Below are 27,819 nucleotides of genomic sequence, written 5' to 3' on the forward strand. Positions count from 1 at the left end.
TTTCATTGGCAGGAGCTCCAGGATACACCAGTCATATCAACAAGTTCGTCAATTGTTTAGTGACGGTCCTCCAAGATCACTTCATGAATTTTCCTGTTGTTTTCATTCGTCCGGGAGGTTGACAGTCATCCTGAACAAGGTTGGTCTTCAAGCAACAAGTAACTGTCCCTAAAGCATGGAAATCACCCGTAAACTTGTGTTTTACTCACGGCAGTGTCCTTGCAAGCTGTTTCAGCCACCGTTTACCCCAGCAAGAAACAGAATTACATGGAAGTGCACAGTTAACTTCATTTCAGCCATTGCAAAAATCAACAAACGGGGAAGCACTGCAAAACAAAGACACACCATGTGGCAGTATGGTCTAACTGGGTGCCATTTGTCGACAGACTGATGCCTGAGGGTCACAAGTGGCTTCTAGCAGCAGTAACCTGAACTATAACAGGTTTGTCCCACAGAGAATGTTTCTGGTTACTTTTGGGTACCCCGTCATATATATATATATATATATACACACAATATATAAAATATACATATGAATAATATGTATATATGTATATCTATGCAAGTAATATACAGTATTGTCACTTTTCGGCATATGTTGTATATAATGATGCCAAGGCAGGAAAAGTAGAAAGAAACTCATAGAGTCCCTTCCTTTTACAGCTGAACTTTTTCACTTTTCATTGTTTGGTTGTTTTTTTTGCCATTTTTCTTTTTTTTTTTTACAGAAAGAGATAACAAATTAAAACTTTTATGAAAGGAGCATGAGAAATGCAGAACATACAAGGTAGGGTATTAAAGAGAATTAGCCTAATATTTTTCTTATCTTTTCGAATGTTTGATAAAATATGAACATTCCATTCTTTTAATTATTTCAAATTATTTAAGAGTTTCCTTTGTCTTTTTCACTAAAAAAAAAATTGTGAGGAATGGGTGTCTTTCCATTTTTTTTTTAAATTTCAAATATATCATCATCATCTTCATCATCCTCATCACCTGATTAAAGATCAATGGGGAAAGTGAGGAAGTATACATTTATTTACACATTCATGAAAAATTTGTCAGAGAAAATAGGGGGTAGTTGATCGAGTAGGGATGACTCTCTCGTTGTCTGGGACAGCATCAAACAACATGGCTTCCTTGTTATTGCAGTCTGTAAACGATAGCACTGCCGCCACATTGCCACATCGGTAGCAATAATTTGGAGCAGACCAGACAGTCACCAATTTCTCATCAAACATGTACCGGTAACCTGAGGAAAGAATGTAAAAAAAAAAACAAATATATATATAAGACATCTTGAAAATAAAGTAGACTTGAAATAGAAACAGGATCAATTTGAAACAAAACTAGATGGAAGATGAATTCAAAGAATTAAAAATTTTAAAAGAGCACAAAAATTCAAATTCATTTTCTTTTTAATATGAGTACTGTTTTAGAAATGTGTCAGCTCAGAAATCTCATTACAGACTGATGTGACTTGCTACAGTGCCATGTAATCCAGTACTAATTGTTCCATGGTTAAGCAGTTAGCAACAACATTAAAGTTGTTATATTTTGTAGATTATTCTTTCTCAAAATGAAATTCTTTTAATATTTATGTAACACACTTCAAAAAACATTTTATAAAGCTTAAGACTTACCTTCATGTACTAATTGATGAGCCCGACATATTAATTTTAGATTATTGATATGAACAAACTAAAAAGGAAAAAAAAATGTTGAGAAAAATCAATGACAAAAATTAAAAGAAAGAACAGAAATAATAGTTATAACTTAGTCAGAAGATGGACGGGTAGCTCTGATGATCATTTCCAAAGTCTCCAAGACTGGAAGGAGAAAAGGGAAGAAGGTAGGACTTATGGGAAGTTTATAGTATGAAACAGTAACTACATAATGCACCAAGGTGATTAGTCTTCCTTAGACAAGATACCTAGCTAAGTGCTTTTACAGAGTGGATTAGAATGGCACCCAAGAACATAGGTGACTACATTCATGACTAAAAGAAAGTCATGAATTTAATTAACCACAAGAACAGCAACAGTCCATCTGACAAACTTCAGCACCATTTCTATCAAACCAATTTCAATCATAAGGCTTGGATGATTCTAAGGCTATGTTCTGTGAAGTAGTATCCGACCCAAAACCATATATTTGTGAAACAAACATTTTAACCAAACAGCCATGCTTGCAATCAACATGGCTTGGTGTAGTGAAGATTTTCTTGTAATCAGGAGAAATGACAGTGAAATTGGTGGAATTATAAATTCTTACTTGCAACCATTTCAATTCACTTTTTAATGTACTTTTGAGAAATATCTGAATCTCAGACATTCAGAAATCAATAAGGGAGCTTCTTTTTGTCACTCCATCTACTAGAAATGGCAGACAAATTTCTCTTAAATTACTCTCTACCCTCTTGATTAAGGAAAGAACATGAGATAATGCAGTCATGTACATCTCTAAAAACAAAAGATGACCATGGCCAATATGCCTTTGATCTTAGATCTATTTGGTCAGGGTTGATTGGTTAGGATTGACCAAGGTGTAAACAAGAGGTGGTGATTCAGCAGTCTTTAACACAGCATAAAGAACGCTGCATGGCATTTGTTCCAAATCTTTGCATTTAAGTTCAAATTCTGCTGAGGTTAACTTTGCCTTTCAACCTTTTGGGGTTCAATAAAAAAATTTTTTTTAAAGTACCAATCCATGGTAATTAATTGATAGAACTGCAAGAACACTGGTTTCAAACTTTGGCACAAGGTCAACAATTTTGGGGTGGTGGTGGTGGGGGAGTTACACTGACCCAGTGCTCAATTGGTATTCATTATATTAACTCTGAAATGGTAAGAACATTAAACTAGAGATCTTGTGGTATTTGTTTCAGCTCTTTGTATTCTGAATTGAAATCCCGCTACAACCTACTTGGGAGTTAGACTTAATTCACTGCCTGGTTAACACCATCACCTGGTACCTGGAGTGTTTTGTTCATTTTGTTGCAAGCATTTGGACCAAGTCTTCATTTTCAAGATACCTTCCACCCACCTTTCCATCCATCTCAAAGGCCCTGTAAAAGGTCATGGGCAACTCCTCCCTCCTGACTTAAAGATAAAAATAAAAACAACAGCATTCATAAATTCCCATCTCTCTAATAAATCTGACAATGCTCAAACCATTATTTTTTGTTTTAGAGGGAGTTATTTTTCTGTAATTCAAAAATGCATCGACTAATTTGCAGTAAATTTACCAGTTATTTTCCAGCAATAAAAACAAAATTTTAACAAGTCAAACCTAAAAGCCATATATTGCAAATAACAGTAACTCACACTTCCAATAATTTTTGTTGTGTAACTGAATTCCTTTTATTTTCCAGCATGAATCATTGAAATTATGAAGGAGGAAAAGAAATAAAAAATTTGGCCAATTTTTTCAAGAATATGAACATAGCAAAGCCAACAAGGAATCTTTTACATTAGGCATGGGTAACCTTTTCCAAGAAGAAGGCTGCATGAGACATGGATCGTCATCAGGCAGACTGCCTTACTAAAAAAAATTCATGGAAATTTTTCTTTAGGAGTTATTAGGTGCCAGAAAGTCCCACAGGCTACAGTTTACTCATAACAGTTCTACATGGTTGCTCAACCTGCTAGAAAGAGTAGCTAAATCTCCCTAAATAATGCAATAATATCTTTAAAAGGGACACTGGATATGGAAGCATAAGATACAAGAGGACTGAAAAGAGAGAGAAAGAAAATAGCCATATCCTGAACACCTTAGGTGTTAGGCCATCTTGGTTAGGTTAACATGGGGGTAAAAAAAACATTAGCACAGTATAAAAATTGAATTTAGAATGTACAACAACAAGATTATTCTTAAGATACAGTAATGTATTTACCTCGTTAGTAACCATTGCTCCAAATAACCAACCAGCACCACGCGGACTAATTGTCCAACTTTCCACATCTTCAGGATCAGACCAAACAAGATTTGAATACAGTTAAAGAAAAAAAAATTGTCAAAAGAAAATACTTTACAATACATGTAAACCTACATATTCTTTTACACGTTTAAGTCATTTGACTGCAGCCATGATAGAGCACTGCCCTAAAGGGTTTTAGTTGAAGAAATCAACCCTTTCATAAGCCTAGTAATTAATCTGTTGTTCTCTTTTGCTGAACCGTTACGTTATGGGAACATAAACAGTGTCATTGGTTGTCAAGTGATGGTGAGGAGGACAAACAGACACAGGCACATACACACACATAAATATACGAACAACAAGCTTCTTTCAGTTTCCGTCTACCAAATCCACTCACAAGGCTTTGGTCAGCCTGAGGCTATAGTAGAAGACACTTGCCCAGAACAATGTGGTCGGGAAGCTTCTTACCATACAGCCACACCTACGCTATTTAACTTATTTCTCCACAGATTGAAGAAAGTGATGAAGAGCCCTAATCAATTTCCTACCCTTCATGAGCTCTCATTAAAGATATCAACATCATTTGATCAATCCTAGAGAAACAAGTAGCCATTCTGTTTATATATACATCAAATCTAGTAGCCTCAGATAACTGGAGCTGTACTCAACTAGATACAATACCATAAGTAATTAAATAATTTCTTTATTAATTGCTGGATTGAGAGGAAGGGACAATGCCCATCATAGCAGGCCTTCCTAGACAGGTGAGAGTAATTCCACCAATGTTCCTCTTAAACCTATGTAAGTCAACACCTGCCAGAAAGAAATGATCAGAGAGGAAATACCAAAGTCGCCAGTGTTCAAACAGCCATGCCCAATCAACTCATTCCACTGCTTTGGTAATTTATAATACAGATGTTGCTAAATAATACACATCAAGCTATTCAGAAATTACAATTAGCTAAAAGATTGATAATTCTTAAAAGGATATCACAAAAGGCTCCCTTGTGTGGAATTTCTTGATTTCTGTCAATTGTCCGGATCTGATCAATGGTTTTGATATCAGGAGATAATCCTCCATGTACACACAAGATACATTCATCAATAATCTATCAAATCAGAAGAGAAAAAAATATAGAAAATATATAAATAAAAACAACAGTATTGAAGTAATCAATATAGTAATATAATTATCAGTCAGCTACAATATTATCAATCATCAAATAAATATAAACAAGATATAATATTTGTTTAATATTTTTTATGCTTGTTAAAAGAGAAAAGAAGTCATTTTTGGAGTTTTGATTTAGCTAAAACTGTTACAATAATTGAGAGTTAAATTAGTGTTTAGCAAATGGTGTTCCAACACTTTCCAAACATAGTATATGTAAAACTACTTTGAAAAATATTCATTTTTTTAAAACAGTAGGGTGAGTTGTGAGGGATATTTGATTTCTATTTCAGCAGGTTAAAAGACCAATCAGAGATTTTTTTAAGATTTAGCTAAGCTAGTGAGGGATGTAAAACTAAGTTAGCTTTGAGACAAAACTATGTAAACAAAAAGAAGTGCCAATCACTTAAAATGTATGGAAATTGTGGAAAGAGGGTGGCCCAGAAAGACACAGGACAAAGTACTGAAGGCTGACCTCAGGACACTGAGCCTTATAGAGGAGATGACAAAAGGCTGAAGTATCTGGTACCTTGCTGCACTCAAGAAGACCCATCCTCCACAGCAGAATTGTTAATGCCCTACTCCCAGGGGAAGTGGTTTTTGCCTGCAAGAGCTCCATGCCGGTGCCACATAAAAGCACCCGTGTTACTGCCACATAAAATTACCTGTGCTGGTACCAAGTAAACAGTATTGGTTTTGCATGGGATGCAATAGAGGAGATCTGCCCAAGGTGTCACACTGTGGGAGTGAACCTATAAAGCACTTGGCAACAGAGCAAACTTCTTAGCAAATGGCCAAGCCTATGTTACTCTGTATGAATGTATGTAAGACCAGACAAGAAGGTCAAAACAGCACTTAATACCAACTGGAGAGATGTGAAGTGCCAGCAGTTATAAACATAAGTGTGTGTGCGCGCGCCCATCTCAGAAAATCACTCAGCTATGATATGGGCAGTGATATTGCTGTCATTTCCCATGTCAACGGTTTCTATGTTGCCTTTGTACCTTTAAAAACGTGTGCATTACTGTATTCCTTACTTGAAAAACAGACAAGGGTTAGCAGCAAGAAAGGCTGGTGACATTTTTCTAATTATATTTGCCAGGCTCATGCTAGCATGGAAACAAATGTAAACACAAATGAAACAAAATGAATATAGGATGAATTCTCATAAGATAACAGCATCTTGCAGAATATTAATTGTAAAATGGCACATAGTATCTATGTATGCTAAATCACTGCACAATATGTGTAAGGTTAAACTGTGTGACAACTAATCACATAAAAAGTTCAAAGTTCAGTTTACAGTTAATATTTTGTATCCATGAGCAAGTTATGTACTTTTGTTTGCTTAACTAAATGAAAATACAAGCTCTACTGCCTACTTCACAGTTGAATGGTTAGTAGTAGAAAGGACATCCAGCTGTAAAAATGCAGTTGATCTAACATGTAACTTATCCTACCTATAATTATGACACAAAGGCTGTTACAAAAGCTAAAAATCTAAAATATAGTTAGCACTATAGATCTAGTGGTTAGTTACTTATTTCTTTATTGCCCACAAGGGGCTAAACATAGAGGGGACAAACAAGGACAGACAAACGGATTAAGTCGATTACATCGACCCCAGTGCGTAACTGGTACTTAATTTATCAATCCCGAAAGTATGAAAGGCAAAGTCGACCTCGGCAGAATTTGAACTCAGAATGTAAAGACAGACGAAAAACTGCTAAGCATTTCGCCCAGCATGCTAACATTTCTGCCAGCTTACCGCCTTGTGGTTAGTTACTGGTAAGTAGATGCCATATTTGATGACATAAAAATGCACAGAATATCAGACACAGCCCAATTTAAGCAGTTTAGTACATTAAAGCTTATGCAAGGCCCAACTTTACATATAGTACATGAGATGATTTTTTTGAGATATTTTCATGTTTCGAGGAAAACATGGATCTTTAATGCTGTCAAATACAGTATATATTTTTAATGGCTTAGTCATTAAATCCTTTGTTGAAGCTAGCAACAAACTGTTTATACAAGAAATATGCTGAAGTACTTACAGCAGCAATTGTCAGAAGATCAAAGACTTTACAACAATATCGCCATGCATTGGCATTGCCATATTTTGTTTGACACTCATCTGAAAGTAAAGATTAATTTAGGAAATTGGGAAAACAAAAAAATATTTAAAAAAAAAAACAATAATAATCCAATCTTAATACATATCAAACAACAAGGATTAACAAAATTAGAATAAAATTATATTTTCTTCATTCCTTTTAACCCTTTATCTGCAAAATTAAATTTCATGGTTATCCCAATACTGATGGTAAATATCTAATAAAAAAAAAAATTGATTGAGATTTTCTGCACGTCACATTACCTCAATAAACTTGACATGTCTCAACAGAATACAGTGTCAAACATGACAAAGTAGATTGATATAAAAGTGCTTTTTGCAATTAAAGGTAATGACTTTTTGAGTGGATATATTTGATTTCTGCAGTAAAGGGGTTAACCAATTCCAAAGCAGAGAAGAGATTGCGTAAAATATAAAACATGTTAATTATGCTTAAGTATATTGAATGCAAATGTATTTCACAGCAATATTAACAGATGACTATTTTGTACAAGTGAAAATAGTTAATTCCTTTAATACTGGACAGTTAGAGAACTTACCATAAAATCCATAGATTTGTGTAATTTGTCTACTTTCATGGTTTCCCCTGAGTAAAACAATTTTATCAGGCCACCTAAAGGAAAAATTGAACAATTATTTATCAATTTTGAAGTAAAATGATAAAAAGGAATATATATATATATTAATATATACCAATACCAGTCTGAATGTTAAACAACCTCTTAATGCTAGTGGCATGATAAAAAAGAGCCTAGCCTATACTGTCAAGTGGTTGGTAGATGATGATGGTGAGTGACTAAAAAAAATCTTACTAAAAATGTGACATATACTACAACAAGGAGTAACAATTCTCTCTGCTGTTATATGCATTAGGAATTGGAGGGAACATAAGACAGTGTTGGGGCAGACCCAATCAACTCATGCCAACATAAAAAACAAAAGACATGGACGACAACAAGGAGGGTGGAGTGGTGGTGGTGGTGATGATTAAAATGATGATGATGATGATGATAAGGAGGGATTAACAACTACTGATAGTAAAAATAATTTTGGTCATAATTCAAATGAGCAAAGGAGAATTACTGATTAGGTCAAATATTTTTTTTCATCTGATTTTAGAAATATTTCAAAGCAAAGTTGTTTCAGTTACTACAGTAAAAACAGAAAAATAGTTGTTGCTTAAAAATGAAATATCTATGAATGAACATATCTCTGTAGCAGTGGTGCTATTAAAACATTGCAATTGTGAAGATCAAGAAAGGCTGCTTCAATCTCAACAAGTAATTAAGACTCTTTATATTATAATAATCATCATCATCATCATCGTTTAACATCCGTTTTCCATGCTAGCATGGGTTGGACGGTTCAAGTGGGGTCTGGGAAGCCAGAAGGCTGCGCCAGGCCCAGTTTGATCTGGCAGAGTTTCTACAGCTGGATGCCCTTCCTAACGCCAACCACTCCGTGAATGTAGTGGGTGCTTTTTACATGCCACCTGCACAGGTGCCAGACGAGGCTGGCAAACGGCCATGAGATTCCAAAATGCTTCATAAAAAAAAAGTTACAATGCACCTAAAAATATTCATTAGTATTGATAACATTTTAAAGTGGAGTTTGAACTCACTGCTCAAATTCCTTCTGATAAAGCTAACTTTGATTTCAAGTTAACAATTAAGATGCTTTCCTTCTTTTACATTTGATTATTTGAAGAGAAGCAACAGTTCCTATATATGTGTCATTCCTACTAGATTTAGGAGAGCTTAAGTAGAATTAGTGAGGTTATTTTGATTGCTATAAGGTAATGTTTAGAGTTAAAACATTAACCAGATTTTCATGTTCAAGAGTAAAGCAATTCTTGATTGAGATGATTGAGACCAACAAATTTCTTATTCCCATAACTCTAGCCCAAAATATTTTTCTCTCTCATCAATACTTGATCCTTGCAATTTCTATAAAAGCTAAGATAATATGGATAACATTTGGACTCACAAAGTTTAATGCAATTAAACTAGGAAATGTAGAAAACAAAACATAACTTTACACCCATTTTCAAAGTCACAAAATCTATTTATTTGACTAGTTTCCTACTAAACCAACAAAGACAACAGACCAATGAAAAGTAAAATTAACTTACTTTGCTTTTAAAGTTAATAACAATGTGAATGTCTCCAAACTGTAGTATCCTCGGTCCACAAAATCTCCCTGGAAAATATCAGTTAATTGTTTAAAAAAAAATCATTTATTGCATTCATTCTCTTATTCTTTTACTTGTTTCAGTCATATTTAAAAGTTCTTCATTCATGGTAGCTGTGTCCAGTTACATAATATGAACTTTGTTTATATTTACTGTGCTCAAACAAAGCAATTAAAATATATCTAGTCTTTTCTCTAAAATAGAGAGATCACATCTTTTAGCCACCATTTAAATAAGGCCTATATTTTTCAGTAAAACTCCAATTCAAGTAGCTTGCAGTTTTAACTTCTAAAAATCAAATCTAACTTGAGAGCCTTATTAGATTTCATTCATCTATGTTCCTGAAAGAAGAGGAGTGATTGTGAAATCTCTTCTTGTACGTTCCTTCTGTCATACTAATAAAGCACTTTAGAGGTCACAAAGGTTGGGCCTGTTGATTTAACATATCCATTGCAGGATATGTTCTGTGGGAATGTACCATTGTTTCTATATTAGTAACAGACTTCAGTAGTTGTTGTAAATTTATGGAATAAACTTGTATTTGTTGAATAGTTCCTGCATCTATGGTTAGTGAGAAAGAGCTTCTTGGGAAGACTTTTACTATGATTTAACCTTTACAGAGTAAGGAGTGTAAACTAAATGATATCATGGCTTTTTTTTTCAAAGGTATGTACCTAACTTTATCTTTGAGTCTACTCACTTCTTGTACAACCTCATAGTTAAGGGTTGCTCTATCAAAGAACTCTTTACTACAGAACAGATTCAACATCCTTTTACATATATTATTGATTAGGTTTTGGAACACAAAAGACAGATGTCATGAACCAATAACTAAGTCACTGTAGTAGATTTGGCAGATGGAAACTGAAAGAAACTTATCATGTACATGCATGAGTGAATTTATATGTGAATCTTACTAGTTTTGCCATTGTGTGATCATTGTGAAAGAATGTATATTTCCAATCTTCTGTGAAAAACATGTCTGACCTGGAGAGATATTACTTTGCTTGGGGACAGATGAGTGTTGGTGACAAGGAAAAGCAGCCAGCTACAGAAAATCTGCCTCAATGAATTCATTGTGACCCATGCAAGCATGGAAAAGTGGACATTAGAATGATGATGATGATGAGTGAAACGAGTAAATGTAAGAATTTAATATTCTTTTACTGGTTTCATTCACTGGACTGTGGCCATACTAGAGCACTGTTTTCAAGGTTTTAACTGGTCCTGTCAACTCCAGTACTTAATTCAGTCTGTTCTCTATCAAACAGCGAAGTTGTAAGACATAAAGGATTTTTATTCTGAACAACATAAACTTAGACACATTTACTCTCTCACACACACATGCATACAGCTAACTTCTGTGTAATTTCTGTGTACCAAATTTCATTCACAAAATATTGGTTAACCCAAGGCTATGATAGAAGAGACCAGCTCTGCATATAACAGTGATTGAACTTGGAATCATGTGATCATGAAGTAAACTTCATAACCATGCAACTATACCTGTGGTTATATAACATATTTAGCTTGTAAACGTTTTATGCCAAGTAGATTGTTGTGAAGTGGAATAAGCTCTAAATACTTACCATAAATACATAATGTTTATCTGGCATTTCACCACCAGTACGGAAAAGGGCCATTAAATCATAAAACTGGAAAAAAAAAAGAAAATATAGAATAGTGGTAAGAAAAAAATCTTCCAAATATGGAAATCAAGTTAATGCAAAAAAAAAAAAACATTAATATTTTCTATTACTAAAAGTTAATTAAAACCAAAATAATTAAATATATTGGCAATTATGTATACAAAAACTTAAATGTATACTGAAGTTATTTTAATAGAACATTTGTAATTTGGTCAGAGGAGATCAGATGGCACCCATGAAGCTTTGCAGAGTCTCTGAGAATGGTGGGGATTAAAGGGGTAAGAGAGAAACTATGATGGTGCCAATAAAATGAGTACCAGTGGCTCTTGTGCCAGTGACACATAAAAAGCACCACCCAAATGAGGTCGATGCCAGTTTCACCTGACTGGCTCCTGTGCCAGTGGCATGTAAAAAGCACCATCCAAACGTGGTAAATGCCAGTGTCCCCTGACTGGTTCCTGTGCCAGTGGCACGTAAAATGCACTATCCGAACATCATCAATGCCAGGCCCGTCTGAGTGGATCCTGTGCCGGTGGCATGTAAAAAGCAACCACGATACTCTCAGAGTGGTTGGCGTTAGGAAGGGCATCCAGCTGTAGAAACATTGCCAGATTAGATAGGAGCCTGGTGCAGCCGCTGGCTTTCCAGATCTCAGTCAAACCATCTAACCCATGCCAGTGTGGAAAACGGATGTTAAACAATGATGATGATGATGATGACTGAACCAACTATATCCCTCTTCCAGAAAGTGGAGCTTTGTGCCTAGGTTAGAAACCATCACCATTATCATTTTATGTCCACTTCCCATACTGACATGGGCTGGTTGTCACAAACCAAGTCAGTTCTTATTCAGAATTACTGCCCTCGTGGATGGGTTAGAAGACCCCATTTCTCTAGTACATTCAATTTTGGCTTGGTTTCTGTGGCTGGGTGCTCTTCCTAATGTCAATCAATTACAGAATGCACTTAGTGCATTCTATCATGGCACCAACACTAGAGAAACTGTTATGTATGTGACTGAACAAAACTAAAGGGTTCTCTCGACTCTGGAAGAGACAATACAAAGGGATGAATAGAAAAACAGTATAAGAGAGAGAGAGAGTGGTGGTAGGTACATGTTTACTGCTAAGAGAGGATGCAAGTGATAGATAATCATAGATATGGATAATAGTAAGAGAAATCAGTGGCTAGTAATACAGAAGAGCAATGGTTGAGTGTACTGGACATGAACAAGCTTGATATACTCTTGTATTATCCAAGTGTTATAATGGGAGTCAGAGAGTGATGGAGATGGTGGAAGGAGGGAGTGGAGTAATTGAGTATGGACAGATCCTATGCCAATCATTATAATTATAAAAATAATCTCAAACACAGAAGAAATCGTCATCAACGTTATTACCATCATCATATGACTGGTGAAAAATCCCTGGATTTAAATCATTTTTCATCAAAGGAAATCTGCTATTTATTTGGAAATATGGACATACACAGATGCCCAACTTAAAAGCTATTAAATTCTTCTGACAGTGATTAGAACTCTTTTCACTTATAATTAAAAGAGCATTATCTTTATCATTGATCTTTTACTTGTTCTAGTCATTGGATTGCAGCAATGCTAGGGAACCATTTTGAATGGCTTTTAATCAAACTAATTGATCCCCAGCACTTGTGTTTTAAAAAGTCTGGTACTTATTTTATTGGTCACTTTTGCCAAAACACTAAGAGTTGTTAAGTGGGTGAAGGGAGAAACACACTGTATCTACCAATTTCACTCACAAGGCATTAGCCAGCTTGAGGCTATAGTAGAAGATACTTGCCCAAGGTGCCTTGCAATAGTACTGAACCTGAAAACATGTGGTTGCAAAGAGAGCTTCTTAACCACACAGCCATGCCTGTGTCAATGGAGAAGAAATTTCCATTGTTTTTATGGTGATGTTGATACAACAGAGTAATTACCCAAGTCAGCATTTAATAAATGTTAATAGTCAACTTGAATTATTGGGATATTAAATATATAGAAAGCACAAGTGGAATAGTACACTTACCTGTCCATGAATATCTCCACATACAATAACTGGTGTTGACACTGGCTGTACATTGGATTCTTCCAGTAAAAGTTCACATACTAGTTCACATAGTTTCTATAATGAAAGAGAAAAAAATCAATAGATGATTTAAAGTTCTGTCTTACTTATAATTAAAATAAATACTACTCCAAATTATTAATGTTTCAGTTTTTTTTTATCAATCAGGAAAGAAAAATATATTTAGTTAAATATTAAGCTGGAAGTTAGAGAAATTTAACAGGGAAAATGTTTTTAAGGTCAAACAAATTTAAAACATACAATCAGAATTTCTTTTTTACAGAATGAAATATTGTTTAGCCCCATTGTGGCTCTGGTCCAGCAGATTTATGACCCAAAGCCTTTCAGCCATGACCATCCCATCCATTCCTCAGTCATGAATCTAGTGTTACTTTCTAAAGATGGAGTAGGGGGAGTTGAAGGAGATTTGGCTATTTTTAACAGGTTGAGAGACCACATGAATGCACAAGAGGTGTAGAAAGATTGTAGAAATGTAGACAAGAAATAAACATTTTGAGTATCTTATTCCCTAGCTGAAGTTGTCTCTATGTTTAGCAGCAAAGCACTGAAGATGCAACTCCAGTGCTTTTCTGAAAACAATAGATAGGGTCTTTCATTAAAAGAACAAAATGATTAAAGTGATTCATGACAGTGACAAGTCAAAATTGTGATAAAGTATGGAAAAAAAAAGACTTGTGGCAGTAACTTAATCACATACAACATCTTTCATTAATATGAGCCAATGAGAGAACCTCTATGTGGTATCAAAAAGTTCCCGGACTAGTTAATGTCCTGCCTCAAACGCTTCAAAACATCGTTGATTGTCCTCCAACAATCCTCATGCACAAGCTGATGAATTTAGGGGGTGATGCTCATGGCAGGTCTTCTAGGGACGTTCTTCGACTTTTGAGGTGCCCATGCCACTGGAAACATTGCATATGTCCTATTGCCTTGTCGCCGTAAGCTTGCCGAAGCATGCTCAATGTCTCTGTAGCAGACTTCCCAAGTTTAACACAAAATTTTATGTTGGCTCTTTGTCCCGTCTTCCTGTCCATGAAAAAATCGCAGACTACGGTATACACATGATTACAAAATTTCCCAAATTTCAAAACTTGCAAAGTAAACACAGTCACTACTAGCTCTCACTGTGCATACAACTGTGTGCTGCCATCTGTTGGCGTGCTACGGAACTAGTCCAGGAAGGTTTCGATACCACCTTGTATATTGCTATTAATATGAAAGAAAAAAAAACCAAATCTCCTTCAAATCACAATCTACTGCTTAAAAGACAAAAATAGGAAGGCCACTTCAGATTTGATAGTGCAATCCTAGATACAGTATTCCTGAAAAAACAAAGATTGGACAGTAATTGCTGAGATACCTTTATTTATAGGCATGCTTAATCAGAATTCAGAAAGAGCTAAACATCATAATCACTAATATAATAGAAAATAACCATAGATAATCATCTATCCAACATCAAGCTTCTCCTTCTCCTCTCTGTAATTGTAAGTATAGGTTCAACAAAGTCAGATCCACTGAAAATCTATCCTGTGTTACAGATCAGGGATACTGCTGTTGCAAACTTGGGAAAAAAACGAAAATATTGCTATTCAAATCACCAAAATTTTTTAGTATACTAGACATGAGAATCCCAAACCAGGTTACCAATGAATGAGTGTTGTCTATCATGAGTAAAGAAGACCAACAGTTTCTAGCCAAGATGAGTAGCTTGTATGGAAAGGATTCCTTCCAAGCTACAATTGATTTGACATTTGACAAACAGTGACTGTAAAGTATTGATAGTTTGAATTAGTTCAATACCATTGTAACTCAGATGCTGCCTATTTTGTGGAAATCTCACTACTGACTCTGTATCCTCTTTATTCACAAATGATACATGGTTCAAACCATCTCACTTCTTACATTTTCTAGATTTGACAATTACAAACAATTTCTTCTGAAATCTTCACATACTTCAAGACAAAAAGCCAATCACTTAACCATGAACAGCTCCTAACCTTTACAAAAACCAGATATCTCTGTACTATAAAAGTTATCACATATCATACATTTAAGATAATACACTCACAATATATATAGTGTCCTCCCTTACACACACACAAATAAATAAAAAAAACCTCATCTAACTGATAGACAAAGCTTCATTTATATACAACCATTAGCTCACAACTTAAATCTTTCATATTTAATATTGCTTTTTATTCAGTTTTCCAGGTTTTGCATATTTTTATTGCTTTTTTTATACCTATTTTAAATAATCTCTGAAAATTTACATAACTTAGCTATTGGTGTGCAGCTTGTAATACAATGATTTATTCTGAGAAGAATTAACTGGTTACTAATCCCTTTTCAATTCATCAAATCAACCAGCCTCATTAAAATCCAATAGGTCACTTACGTTTCCACTTCTATGCCGAAAGCTATTATATAAAATGAAAACTATCAAATTTCTTTCTGAAGACATTAATAATTTTATCTGAATCTATTAAGATCTTTAGACACTAGTCATTAAGTCTATGAGCTTAAACTATTTTGCATTATTTACAACAATTTAGATACCTGAAAATATGAGCAAAATGACGAGCTAAATATAGAGTTTATATGAATCATGGAGAAAATACTAAAAGCTCATGTAATTAGTTCATGGAATTATTGTATTAATGAAAAATAAAAAGGACACAAGAATGACTGAACTGAGAACTAGTTCTTCAGTTTAAAAATAGACATTTGTTTACTAAACAGTAAACCAGTCACGACAGCAAATATATATTTTATACTCTCTGTATAAGAAAAGGAAAAACAGAAAAAAAAAAAATGGATGTACATTTTACAAAATTTTTGCAACAAAATGAAAAGAATTATATACCAGACTTGAGAATCCCAAACCAGGTTACCAGTGAATGAATGTTATCTGTAGACCAATCATTTCTGACCCAGTTGTATATCTCCTGTGGACAGGGCTCCCTCCAAATTACAAGCAATCTGATTTTTCTAAGATTTTACACATGAAACAAATAACATCAATGCAGAAACTAGGAATAGATGAGTGGTTGGTGAAAGCTGTACAAGCCATGTGCAGAGATGCTGTCAGTAAGGTGAGGATTGGCAACGAGTATAGAGAAGAATTCCAGGTAGAAATAGGAGTTCACCAAGGATCAGTCCTCAGCCCCCTCTTGTTCATCATAGTCCTCGAGACAATAACAGAAGGATTCAAGACAGGCTGCCCTCGGGAGCTCCTCTATGCTGATGACCTTGCCCTAATAGCTGAGTCACAACCAGAACTAGAGAAAATGTTTCAGGTGTGTTCTGAGAGCATAGCTGCTAGAATAAGAATAACCTGGGCAAAGTTCAGAGAGACCCTACCTCTGCTAGTAACAAAGGGCCTCTCACTCAGAGTGCAAGGTAGACTGTATGATGCATGTGTGCGAACAGCCATGCCACACGGCAGTAAAACATGGGCTGTGATTGCTGAGGCTTGAAAGAAATGAAGCTAGTATGTTCCTCTGGATATGTAATGTCAGTGTGCATACACAACAGAGTATAAGCGCCCTGCGAGAAAAGTTAGACATAAGAAGCATCAGATGAGGTGTGCAAGAGAGACGACTACACTGGTATGGTCATGTGTTTCATAAGGATGAGGATAGTTGCATGAAGAAGTGTCACATCCTAACAGTGGAGGGACTCTGTGGAAGAGGTAGACCCAGGAAAACATGGAATAAGGTAGTGAAGCATGACCTACAAATGTTGGGACTCACAGAGGCAATGACAAGAGACGGAGATCTTTGGAGATATGCTGTGATTGAGAAGACCCGGCAAACCAAGTGAGATCATAGCAGTGGCCGATACCAGTGTCGCATAACTGGTCCATTTAAAAGTACCTTTCAATATGCTGTGCTTGAGAAGACCTGTTGAGTCAAATGAAATCGTAATTGTGGCCAATGCCAGTGCTACTTGACTAGCACCCATGCCGGTGGCACGTAAAAAGCACACTCTCTCTCTTGAATATGGTCGATGCCAGTGCCAGCTGACTGGCTCCTGTGCTGGTGGCACATAAAAAGCACCATCCGAGCATGGTTGATGCCGGTGCCACCTGACTGGGCCCCATGCTTGTGGCATGTAAAAAGCACCCACTACACTCTTGGAATGTCTGGCGTTAGGAAGGGCATCCAGCTGTAGAAACTTTGCCAGATCAGATTAAAGCCTGGTGCAGCCTCCTGGCTTGCCAGTCCTCAGCCAAACCATCCAACCCATGCCAGCATGGAAAGCAGACGTTAAACGCTGATGATGATGATTATAATGATGGTGTGTGTGTGTTAATGTCCTCCTAACTTAGTGGTTTGGCAAAAGAGAACAGCAGAATAAGTACCAGTACTGCAGTCAATTCATTTGACTAAAAATTCTTCAAGACTGCAGTGTAATAACTGAAACAAGTAAAAGATAAAAGATGTATATGCATGTGTATGCACATAAGTGAATGCATGGTTGTATGGTTAAGAAGTTCATGTGGTTTCAAGTTCTACCCATATCCTGGCATCTTTTGCAAGTGTCTACTATAGCTTAGGGTCACCCAATGCCATATGAGTGAAAATTTGGTAGATACATATTCTTGTTCGCTGTTGTATTGTCTATCTGTCCAGATGTTTTATTGTCCTCTATTGCATTTTTATTCCATTTTATATATTATATATATATATATACACACACGTATGGATATACACACAGGGAGATAGTAGAAATTTTCTGTTCGGTTACCTAGGTAATCTAATTAGCAGTAAAGGAGGATGTTCTAAAAGTATAGTAGCTAGAAAAGACAAGTTGGAGAAAATTCAGAGAAGTAGTATTGCTGTTGATGAAAAACATTCCTCTCTCAGAGTGAAAGGCAGATGTATGATGCTCATGTATGTACTGCAATGCTACATGGTAGTGAGATGTGGGCCTTGAATGCGGAGGACTTGTGAAGACTAGAAAGAAATGAAGTAGCATGCTCTGCTAGATGTGCAACACCAGAATGCTTGAATGATGAAGTAGAAAGACATTGAGAGAAAAACTGAGCAAAAGAGGCATCATGTGGAATGTACAAGAGAGAAGGCTGCATTGCTTTGGACATGATGCATATAGATGAGGACTGCTGCATAAAGAATGCCAAGTGCTTAGTGTGAATGGGGCATGAGGAAGAGGGTTGCTCAGGAAAACATGGGACAAAGTAGTGAAGGCTGATCTCAGGATTTTGAGCCTCATGGAGATGACAAAGGACCAAGATGGTTGGTGATAAAACCTGCCCATCATAGTGAAACTGAGATCCTGGAAGCATGATGTGTTTACACACAACTGGATCCTCTTAACCAATTTGTTCCAGTCAAACCTTCTCCCAGACACCCATTCATCTTATTACTGATCCCTTTACCATTCTCCAAACTACTGTAGCATTCTGCTGCTGTATTTGACCTTTTTGCTCCCCAGTACCACCTCCTTTGACATCCATCTTTCATTCTTAAAAACTACCCCTCCCAACTCACATTTTGCATTGATCACCCTTTTTATACTACCAGTTATTGTTCCGTCCCCTGAACCAATTCCTGTTAGCTTACCTCTGCATACCTCTGACCTCTTCCAGTCTCACTCCCTACACACACACACACTTGCAACCTACCCACTCACCATCCACCCCATCATCTCCCTCTCTCTCTCATCCTTCCCCTATTTGCTGCTCTTCACCCTTTCTGTATTGCTAGTCATTACCTCCTTTTCAACTTTCCCTTTAACCCATATTATCAACAACCCCTTTACCCTTTTTTCATAATTCACCCCTCCCACCCTATTCCCCTATCTCTAATTATCCGTTACACTCTCCCCCACCCTTTCTACTCACTTTCCTGTACCTTGAAGACACACTCTAACATCTTGTCACTATTATCAATCTCTTTTCCAGCTCCACTGATTACTCTCACCCATTCTTAGATAGCAAGAAGCTTGTTCCTGTTCTTTCTTTAATATTTTAACCATTCAACACTTAGTATAAAGCTATCTCCCTCTCTGTCATACTTACTGAAGAGGACTCTTTAGTGATGCAAATTACATGGCAATCTTAGAATGGTGCCATGAATAAAAAGCATCCAGTATACACAGTAAAATGACCAATGTTAAGAAAGACTTCCAGCCACAGAAACCAAATCAAAACAGACATCGAGGCACAATGCATCCCTCCAACTCAGATTTTATCAAGTCATCCAACCCATGCCAGCATAGAAAACAAACATTAAATGCATATATATCGACACACACACTTGAAAAACAGCAGGCAGGTAAGAGGATCTGGTTGTAAAATAAGCCTTCTATAGTTATTTCTTCGACTCATGCTAGAACAAATATATTCATATGCACACACATGCATCTGTACTAGCCTGTGTGTGTGTGTGTGAGAGAGAGAGAGAGAGAGAGAGAGAGAGAGAGAGAGAGAGAGAGAGAGAGAGAGAGAGAGATGTGAAGAAAAGCTTGAACAAGGAACTGGTGTTAAGGCTGAAATGAGTGGCATATAAATAAAGATATATATTCGAAGGACTGGTAATGAAGCTAATCTCCATTAATGTAAAAGATTCATGGTGCATTAAGATGTCAAGAATAAATATTTATTAATTAATTTCAGAATGAAACAAGATTGCAATTAACTAATTGCAATTTGTTTCATTCTGATGAACCTGTTAAACAAAGAACACAATAGATTGTATTTTATCATGAATCATCGTTGGTATTTTAACATCCACTTTTCTCGTGCTAGCATAGGTCAGATGAAATAAGTTGGGGTAGATTTTCTACAGGTAGATGCTCTTTCTGACACTAATCCTCCCTCACTTGCTTTAAGAAAAAAAAAGTCCTAGTCTTCTGAACATGAACAGACAATGTTTTCATGGAAGACTGTAAACAAATATCCCTCATGTGAGTGTTGTATTTACAGTTAGCAAGGACACACACATACACATGTTTAATGATTATTTTAATTCAGAGATTAGGAAAACTAGACATGTAAAAAAGAGACTCAATACATTTTAATGTAGTTAGATATTCTATTATACAAGCAGGGTCAAGTATCCAATATTATTTGTATAATAAAATATACATGTACACATACACATTTAATAAGCTAAAAAAAAAACGCAGTAGTAACTGCACAGATACAATAAGTACCAAGAGCACATGCAAAATAGATTCTGTCCACTGTATAGTTGCTTTCTAATAGTTTTGAGAATGTCTTTTATCTGGGGGGTCCTAATTAGCAGTTGCCGTAGTAGTTCAGAAAGCACATTTATAGAACTCATTGGAAAAAGTTCAAGAAGTTATTACTACTGCTGGCAACAAAGGGCTTTCCTTCAGAGTGAAAGGGCAGATTGTGTGATGCTAGTGAATGGTGTGTGATTCTGTATAGGTCTTGAATGCAGAAGACTAGAAAGAAAGCAAGTGACCAAGCTTCATTGGATGTGTAATATTAATATGCATGATAAAAAGTATCCAGTACTCTGTTAAATTTGAGGTTGAGAAGACTCATGTTTTATCAAAGATGTGACAACCTCCTAGTACACCCAGTTAAATGGTCAGTATCAGGAAGAGTATCCAGCCATAGAAACCAAGTCAAAAATTAAACTTGAATGCAATGTGATCCCCTAACACAGAGCTGACCAACCTGAGGCTCACAGACTTTTATATTGCAGCCCACTTGATACTTTCATGAAGTATTGTGTTTAATTTCAAAATGAAATTGTTTGTGTAAAACATCTGTTTCAAGACAAATTTTAAATTTATAAGTGGCAACAAAGCAATAGCCTACAATTTTATAATTTTAAATGAACAAAAAGTATGGAGAATTCTTGATTCTGTAATTTGATTATTTGACTATTAGTGCATCAAGTATACAGGCAGCTCTCAAAATACTTTCTCTGATTCAAGTGTCCTGCAATGTAATTCAAGTTGGCCAAGCCTGCTCTAACATATTCCGTAGAGCCCAAGCCAGCATGGAAAGTGAACATAGAATAATGATGATGATGATGATTGTTATATTAGAAAAGGCAAAGAGAAGACACGGGTAAAAAGAATGGGCAAATGATATGTGTTGCTGGTAAGTTTATTGAGTGTGCTATTATTTGTGTAAAAGAATGACTACATACAGATTAAGAAAGGTTTTAGGTGATATAAGGAGATGAGCTAAATACAATGTTCTAGACATGAAATGCAAATAAATGCCTAAATTGAGGGCAGAAAGTGTTCAATGAAGAAATAGACCAGATTAGAAAATAGTGAACCTCACAAACAAGATGTGCTTGAGAGAGTTGCCATTCATTTCCTGATCAAAATTAAACAGATGGACCTTTTTTTTACCTTGGTAGCAGTTGTTGATGATAATGATGATGCTATAGCAGTCATTAAGAAGAATATTTTTAACACTGATTACCTGAGTTAATTTCTGACGAAGGGAGGCCCTGAGCAAGCATTAAATATCACTAGCTCTTTATAACATGCTAATGAAACTCTTATTCTATGTTTCACTTCAAGGTGGAACACGATACTTGTCAAGTAAATTCCTTCTCTCATATTCTTTCTAAGCCTGTCCTACCAATGTTACCTATAACATTACTCAGTGGCTTCCAGTAAGTTCTCTAACAAATGACCAGCTCTCCTCTCTCACTACATACATTTCCCATCACTATCTAACTACTCAAACATCCGTTTGCTGAGTGAAAGCTGACCTTCACAAAGACATTTTTCAAGCCTCAACACATTCCTTTCTTTTTTAATGGCTCTTCTATCTACATTCATAGTTCAAAGAGTGCCTCTATGCAAGCCAACAAAGGAAACTATAAGGTCACTCAACCTGCTAGAAATAATAGCCAATTTCCTACATCTGCTAAATGTAAGGAGATTGATTAACTGTTCATTATCAATTTGTTTGCTTTTATTAGTCTAAATGAAGTTGATTGGTTTTTAGCTCCAACTGGTTGGTTGTTAACCAATTGGCATGTTTGTTGTTGACCAGTTAGTTAGTTGGCTGTTAACCAGTTGGCTAGCTTTTCAAAGCATATATAATATATTGTATGTTTTAATTACACCACACAAATCTGTATTCCTTCATCATTTCAAATATCAAAGCTGTAGTTGCTATCTAGTATGTCCATCTTGATACTTCCCAAAATGATGATTAATATCCCTTGCCACAATTATGATATCCTTGTTAGTTTTTTTTCTTTTTACAAGACCTTGTAGAACTGGTCTCTCTGCTCATTTGTTAATTCTATTCATCGTCATCATCATCATTTAATGCCCACTTTCTATGCTGTCATGGATTGGATGGTTTGACAGGAGTTGGTTAGACAGAAGACTGCACTATGCTTCGCTGTCTGTTTTGACATGGTTATGGTTGGATGCCCTTTTTAACACCAACCACTCCGCAAAGTGGACTGAGTGCTTTTTATGAGGCACCAAGACAGGTGAGGTCAGTTTTGGCATGGTTTATTTTTACACCTGGATACCTTTCCATATGCCAACCACTTTACAGTGTGGACTGGATGCTTCTTATGTGGCACCAGCATTGGCAGGGTCACCAAGTAACTTGCAAAATAAAGGTCCTTTGAGAAGGGATGTGGCATTGGAGGAGGTGATTTTGTGTCAGATGATGAAAGGTGTCTTTCTGTAGAGGGGATACATGGTTACCTGGTCAGAGAGAGAAAATACAATAGCCATTGTTGTCAATCACTAGATTAAGCTAGTTCATTATTTTTATCACTCCCTCTGACTAAATTCAATTCAGCAAGCCAAAGACAGAAAGCCTATATGGCCATGTGATCTTCTAGAAATAGCAAACAAATCTCTCTCTTCTTAAAAAAAAGAAAGGATACATTATAGTGAATGTAGTTCTTGATATACTATGCTTGGAAAAAGGACAGGACTGTCACAGCTGGAACATATCCGATCATAAGTCTGCTAGATCAAGGTTGATCCAAGATTCAACAACATCAGCAACATAAAGTTCACTATCTAATCCTTCATCTCCTAAAAGTATATCTTCCCATAAGACAACTCTGCCTAATTCTGAATTTATACAAAGCTCACTGGAAACCAATTTTTAAAAAAATTGGGTGGGAGAATCTGCAAGGTGAACTAACACAGAATTCTCTGTAGAAGACAGTGTTAGGAAATTGAAACATGTTATATGCAAGCTACAAACATTAGCTATAATAGAGAGGAAGGCCAATTTCAAAGAAGTATGATTTCCAGAAATACAAACATTTATCCTGTGAGAATGAACAAATACTGCAAAATATTTAAATGGACAAATAACTGACAGGAGGAGGAAACTTTAGGGCACCACTCGGAGAAATTGAAAAAGCAGTAAAGGAAACTAAGCCTTTAAAAACAAAAGCTAATTCAAAAGTCTCCTACAGGTTTGTGGGGGGGAAAAAAAGTTACTGAACAGAACCATTATTTGAATGAAATGCCCCTTTTATTACAGACCCTTAAAAGGTAGCTAAAATACTGAATAACTGTGTTCACAGGGCTTCACAACCCCACTAGAACAAATAGCTGAACCAGTGAAGTTCTTCAATACTGCAACTTCCCATAGAAAAATTACATAAGATGTGATAATATGTTTGAAGTTATGTGAACCCAGCGTAGTTACAAAACTAAGAGAATAGCTGTATAACTTTTTAAGAGACAGAATTATTACAGCAATTAATAAAATAATAATCAACAGTTCATAGAGGATTGTTTCAAGGAGCTACCCTGAGTACCTAGTGACTTGTACTAGCACGTTCAGACATGTTATGACAATGATTCCAAAATCTTATAGACAATTAAAGGAGCAAATGGTGCTTCTTAAAGGAAAAATGCAGAACTTTGATACATGAAAATCACTGATGAAAATTTTACCAAGTATTCCACTCAACACAACATGAACACACCAAGCCAGAAGTAATTCAATCCCAGAGAAGTGGGAGTAAAAATGAGTTATGATGTAATAATTAGGAACAAATTATTAAAATGAGACCAACATGAAAACTGAAGTTTCAGAACATTTACAAGTCAAGATATATTACAAATTTTTTTTCATATGAATTATATAAGGAAGATCAGCATTATTGGTCTTTATTGGGGTGGTTTCCATGACTGGTGTGAAGAAGGGAGAAGGTTATCCTCAGACAGAGGGACATCTAAAATGCTTGCAACAGAGTAGTGGTGTTAAACCAAGTGACAAATTAAGCCTTTCACTCAAGAACAAGAACAGCTCTTCAGACAAACTTCCATTTTCTCTACCACATTCTATTCACAATGCTTTGGTTGACTCAATGCCACAGTAGAAGATATGTTCAAGGCAACACAATGTGAAATAGAACCCAAAATCATCTAACAGGAAAGCAAAACCACAAGGCTATGCCATTGGTTTTTAGTCCTCTAAATTATTGCTCTTAAGTATGAATCTTCTTGTAGAGTCAAGCTCAGTAATGTATTGGACACAGTCCAAAAGTCCTATATAAAGATTGTTTCTGTACAAGCTTATTTGCAGCAATTAAACTACTGAGAGTGATTGAAACTTCATTACTTTACTTTTTGAAGTAGAAAAGTGGGGTAGACAGTAATTTATATCTAGAATATCTAAGGACTTACATTAAACTTTTATATTAAAAGTTGCACAAAACTCTGAACTGGGGCACCATTGCATTATGTCGAAAGTGCTGCATTCCCACCTCAGGTTAGGACATGGTTACTTCAGGTTCAAAGGACTGCAGCTCCTCAATAAGGAGATTTGCATGACATACATATTAATGCTAAGCACAGCACAAAAAAATTAGTGGAACAGGATTGATGGTAGTCTAGTGTGGCCACAGGCTAATTGCTGGAACCAGTAAACAAGAATTATCTAGAAGTTACCCCCCCCCCCAAGCACCTCACTGCCCCATACAAAACACAAACCAAACACATTATGTTCCATACACTCATACACATGTGCTATGAGCTGAACTACATGGCATTTTGTTAAATCTACCTAATGATGATTCCAGATAATAGATTTCAATTCAAAGTCCAATAGGAACTTTGGTGGCTCATTATCAGTATTATAATAAACATAAAAATCAGTATTAAAATTAAAACAAAACAATATTCCACTGGAATAAAATCCTAAGCCAAGAATCTGCATTCTACTGGATCATGGAAATTGCAAACAGTATGAGCAGAGAATCACTTTAGTTGCATAGTCCTTGGCAACTGGACCACAAAACTCTTGTGCTGTCTCCCATAGTCAAATGTTTGTTATAACCATAAGAGAACACCCATAACGAAAATGGGAGTAAATATTTTACTGATGGTATCAAATGTTTATGAATTAGAATACTTCAGAATATTACCTATTCTAATACTAATAAAGCACACATTAGATGAATTCGATACTTCACGTAATACAATGATTGCAACAGTGATAAGGATACGTTTGAATTTTACATTTTCGAGAAAGAAATACAAAAAAGAATTGATAAAAGATAAACCTTGTAACATCTAAAACAATTTTTAAAAATCTGAACACGGACTATCCGATTATAAGTTGCTATTTGTGGCCGTGATAGTTGTGTAGATATATTAGTAATCTCTCGGCATATCATCCTCACCAACATAACTTCTCTATTCATTAAAATACGTCAACTATCATTTCTGAAAGGGGCTCTCTCCCACAGGCTATGAGTAATGGATTTTCTCCAGAAACATAGATAAGAAATAACAAATTCTCCAGGCTATATGATCTGATCAGACGTAAAGTAAGAACATCGTGAAAGAAGCAAAGCAACTCGGCCGATATATAGTTCACTCAACCAAATCTAGAACTTAAAAAAGAAAATTAAAAAAAAAAAAGCTTTCTGGCATTTGTCTTTACTCAATAACGATACTTCCTGTTATCATTACCTTCAATGCAGATGTTCATTTGTTCTTAGGTTTCATTGAATTAATTCTCACTATCTTAAAAGTGGCATTCATTTGAACACGATGTTGTTTGTAGTTTACATTACAAACCTAGTTATCCATTAAATTCTGCTTTTCCTCCTTCCTAGAAGATATAACGCTTGGGGAGTTTTACAAATTACAAGTATAAAATAAACCCCAGAAAAAGGAAGACTACTTAAAAATAAGCTAATAATAATTAACATTTTAAATCACAGGTCATAATTCATTTTTACTTAATGTGAAACACAAAGAATTGCTATAGGGATACGGAACATAAATCACAGCCGCGGTGACAATTACATTTCCTTTAACCAAAACTGATTATAAGGGTGGTGTTTTTTTTTTATTCATTTTTTTTATTTCTGGGGGTTGGGGCAGTCGAAAAGAGAATCAAGTTTGAAAATCGTTGAAGAAACTTCTATCAAATATCGATAACGGCGAAAATATTTAAAAAGCATAACAGTGAGGGGAGGATGAATATCGAAAACAAACAAAATCATAAAGTAACGATTTTCTCTTTGGTTTCCTTTCTGCGATTTAATTAGTTTTTGATCTGTGTCACGAACCAACAAGTATATAATTGCCCGAGGTACAAGAAAATATTGGACGGAGTTGTTTAAAACTATTGTTTCTAAAAAGTACACTTGTTAAGTAGCGCCATCGGAACTGAATCGGTTAACAGCAAAGCTGTAAGATATCGCAGAAGAAAAACAATCGGAAAGACGTCATCCCGTCCCCCATCCCCACATTTTCTCGCAAATCATTGTTTTTTAAAATTTTTTTGCCAAAAACCCAAGTTTTCGGGAAAGACCTCATCCCTTTCCCCTCCCCCCATTTTCTCGCAAATTATTATTTATTAAATTTTTTTTTTTTTTTGTCAAAAACCCATTTTTTCGGATACGGAAATTCGGGGGGTACAAAAAGAAATCTTGCCGAACAATCTATTAATGAGTGATTATAAAAATGTCCGGTAGTTTTAGATACCTATAAGAAACATTTTGAGGAACTTGACAGAACTTTTCCCTCTCTCACTATATATATATATAATATTAACGGAACTTACTTTATATAATCTATGTAAAGGTAAGCTGAATAGAGAGTAAGAGAAATAACATGAAAAAGTAACGGATACATATAAAGATGAAAACTATATGAGAAAAGAGTTTCAGGTGAATAGACTTAACAAGGAATATTTATATATTAAAAAACAAACAAAAAGCATTAATCAGTAAAAGATATGGTAGAGCTTTGTGACAGTTGGAGACGTTATCAGAGATAATACATAATAGAAACAGTTTTTTAAAGTATGTTTCAAATGAAAGTGAGACTTAATTGAGGTTAAATACAAACAAGAACATAATAAATCAGTTGATAAATTAAAGGAGAGATTTTTATAAGTAAACGAACTAATTAATGAACCCTCACTTGATGACCATCTTCTACTAAAATTGATTGATGACACATAAACTGAATATTAAAAGTGATAGGTCATAAATTTCCCTATTAAATGTAGTTTTCCCTAATATTTACAAATAATAAATATGTACCTTTAGATCATTTTCCGGAAGATATTTGCATTCTTTTGCAATTTCTATCCACTTGTCAACACATTCGTCCGCCATTTCTGATAACCTTTATTTTAGAAAAGCTCAACAAGGGGCATAAC

At 35.5% G+C, this 27,819-nt stretch overlaps 1 protein-coding gene across 1 annotated transcript; it reads right to left on the reverse strand.

Moving 5' to 3' along the window:
• Positions 1 to 58: 58 nt before the first annotated feature.
• Positions 59 to 27,819, reverse strand: LOC115215322 (serine/threonine-protein phosphatase 6 catalytic subunit). The gene is made up of 10 exons (XM_029784509.2): positions 27,701 to 27,819; positions 13,113 to 13,208; positions 11,008 to 11,073; positions 9,359 to 9,426; positions 7,767 to 7,840; positions 7,148 to 7,227; positions 4,911 to 5,028; positions 3,896 to 3,987; positions 1,644 to 1,701; positions 59 to 1,252 (listed from the first exon to the last, which is right to left on the reverse strand). The coding sequence occupies exons 1-10, from the start codon at positions 27,773 to 27,775 to the stop codon at positions 1,062 to 1,064; spliced, it is 918 nt and encodes a 305-aa protein (XP_029640369.1). The 5' UTR covers positions 27,776 to 27,819; the 3' UTR covers positions 59 to 1,061.

This window comes from Octopus sinensis, linkage group LG1 (assembly GCF_006345805.1).
Source record: "Octopus sinensis linkage group LG1, ASM634580v1, whole genome shotgun sequence".
Lineage (NCBI taxonomy): Eukaryota > Metazoa > Mollusca > Cephalopoda > Octopoda > Octopodidae > Octopus > Octopus sinensis.

What these genes read in the sequence shown, in the direction of transcription:
- LOC115215322 (XM_029784509.2), bottom strand. Translation starts at nt 27,775, where the DNA reads ATGGCGGACGAATGTGTTGACAAGTGGATAGAAATTGCAAAAGAATGC. An exon ending in TTCCGGAAAATGATCTAAAG is followed by an intron (nt 13,209 to 27,700) that starts GTACATATTTAT and finishes CTTTCATTATAG; the next exon opens with AAACTATGTGAACTAGTATG. An exon ending in ACACAAGGGAGCCTTTTGTG is followed by an intron (nt 3,988 to 4,910) that starts ATATCCTTTTAA and finishes AACTGTATTCAA; the next exon opens with ATCTTGTTTGGTCTGATCCT.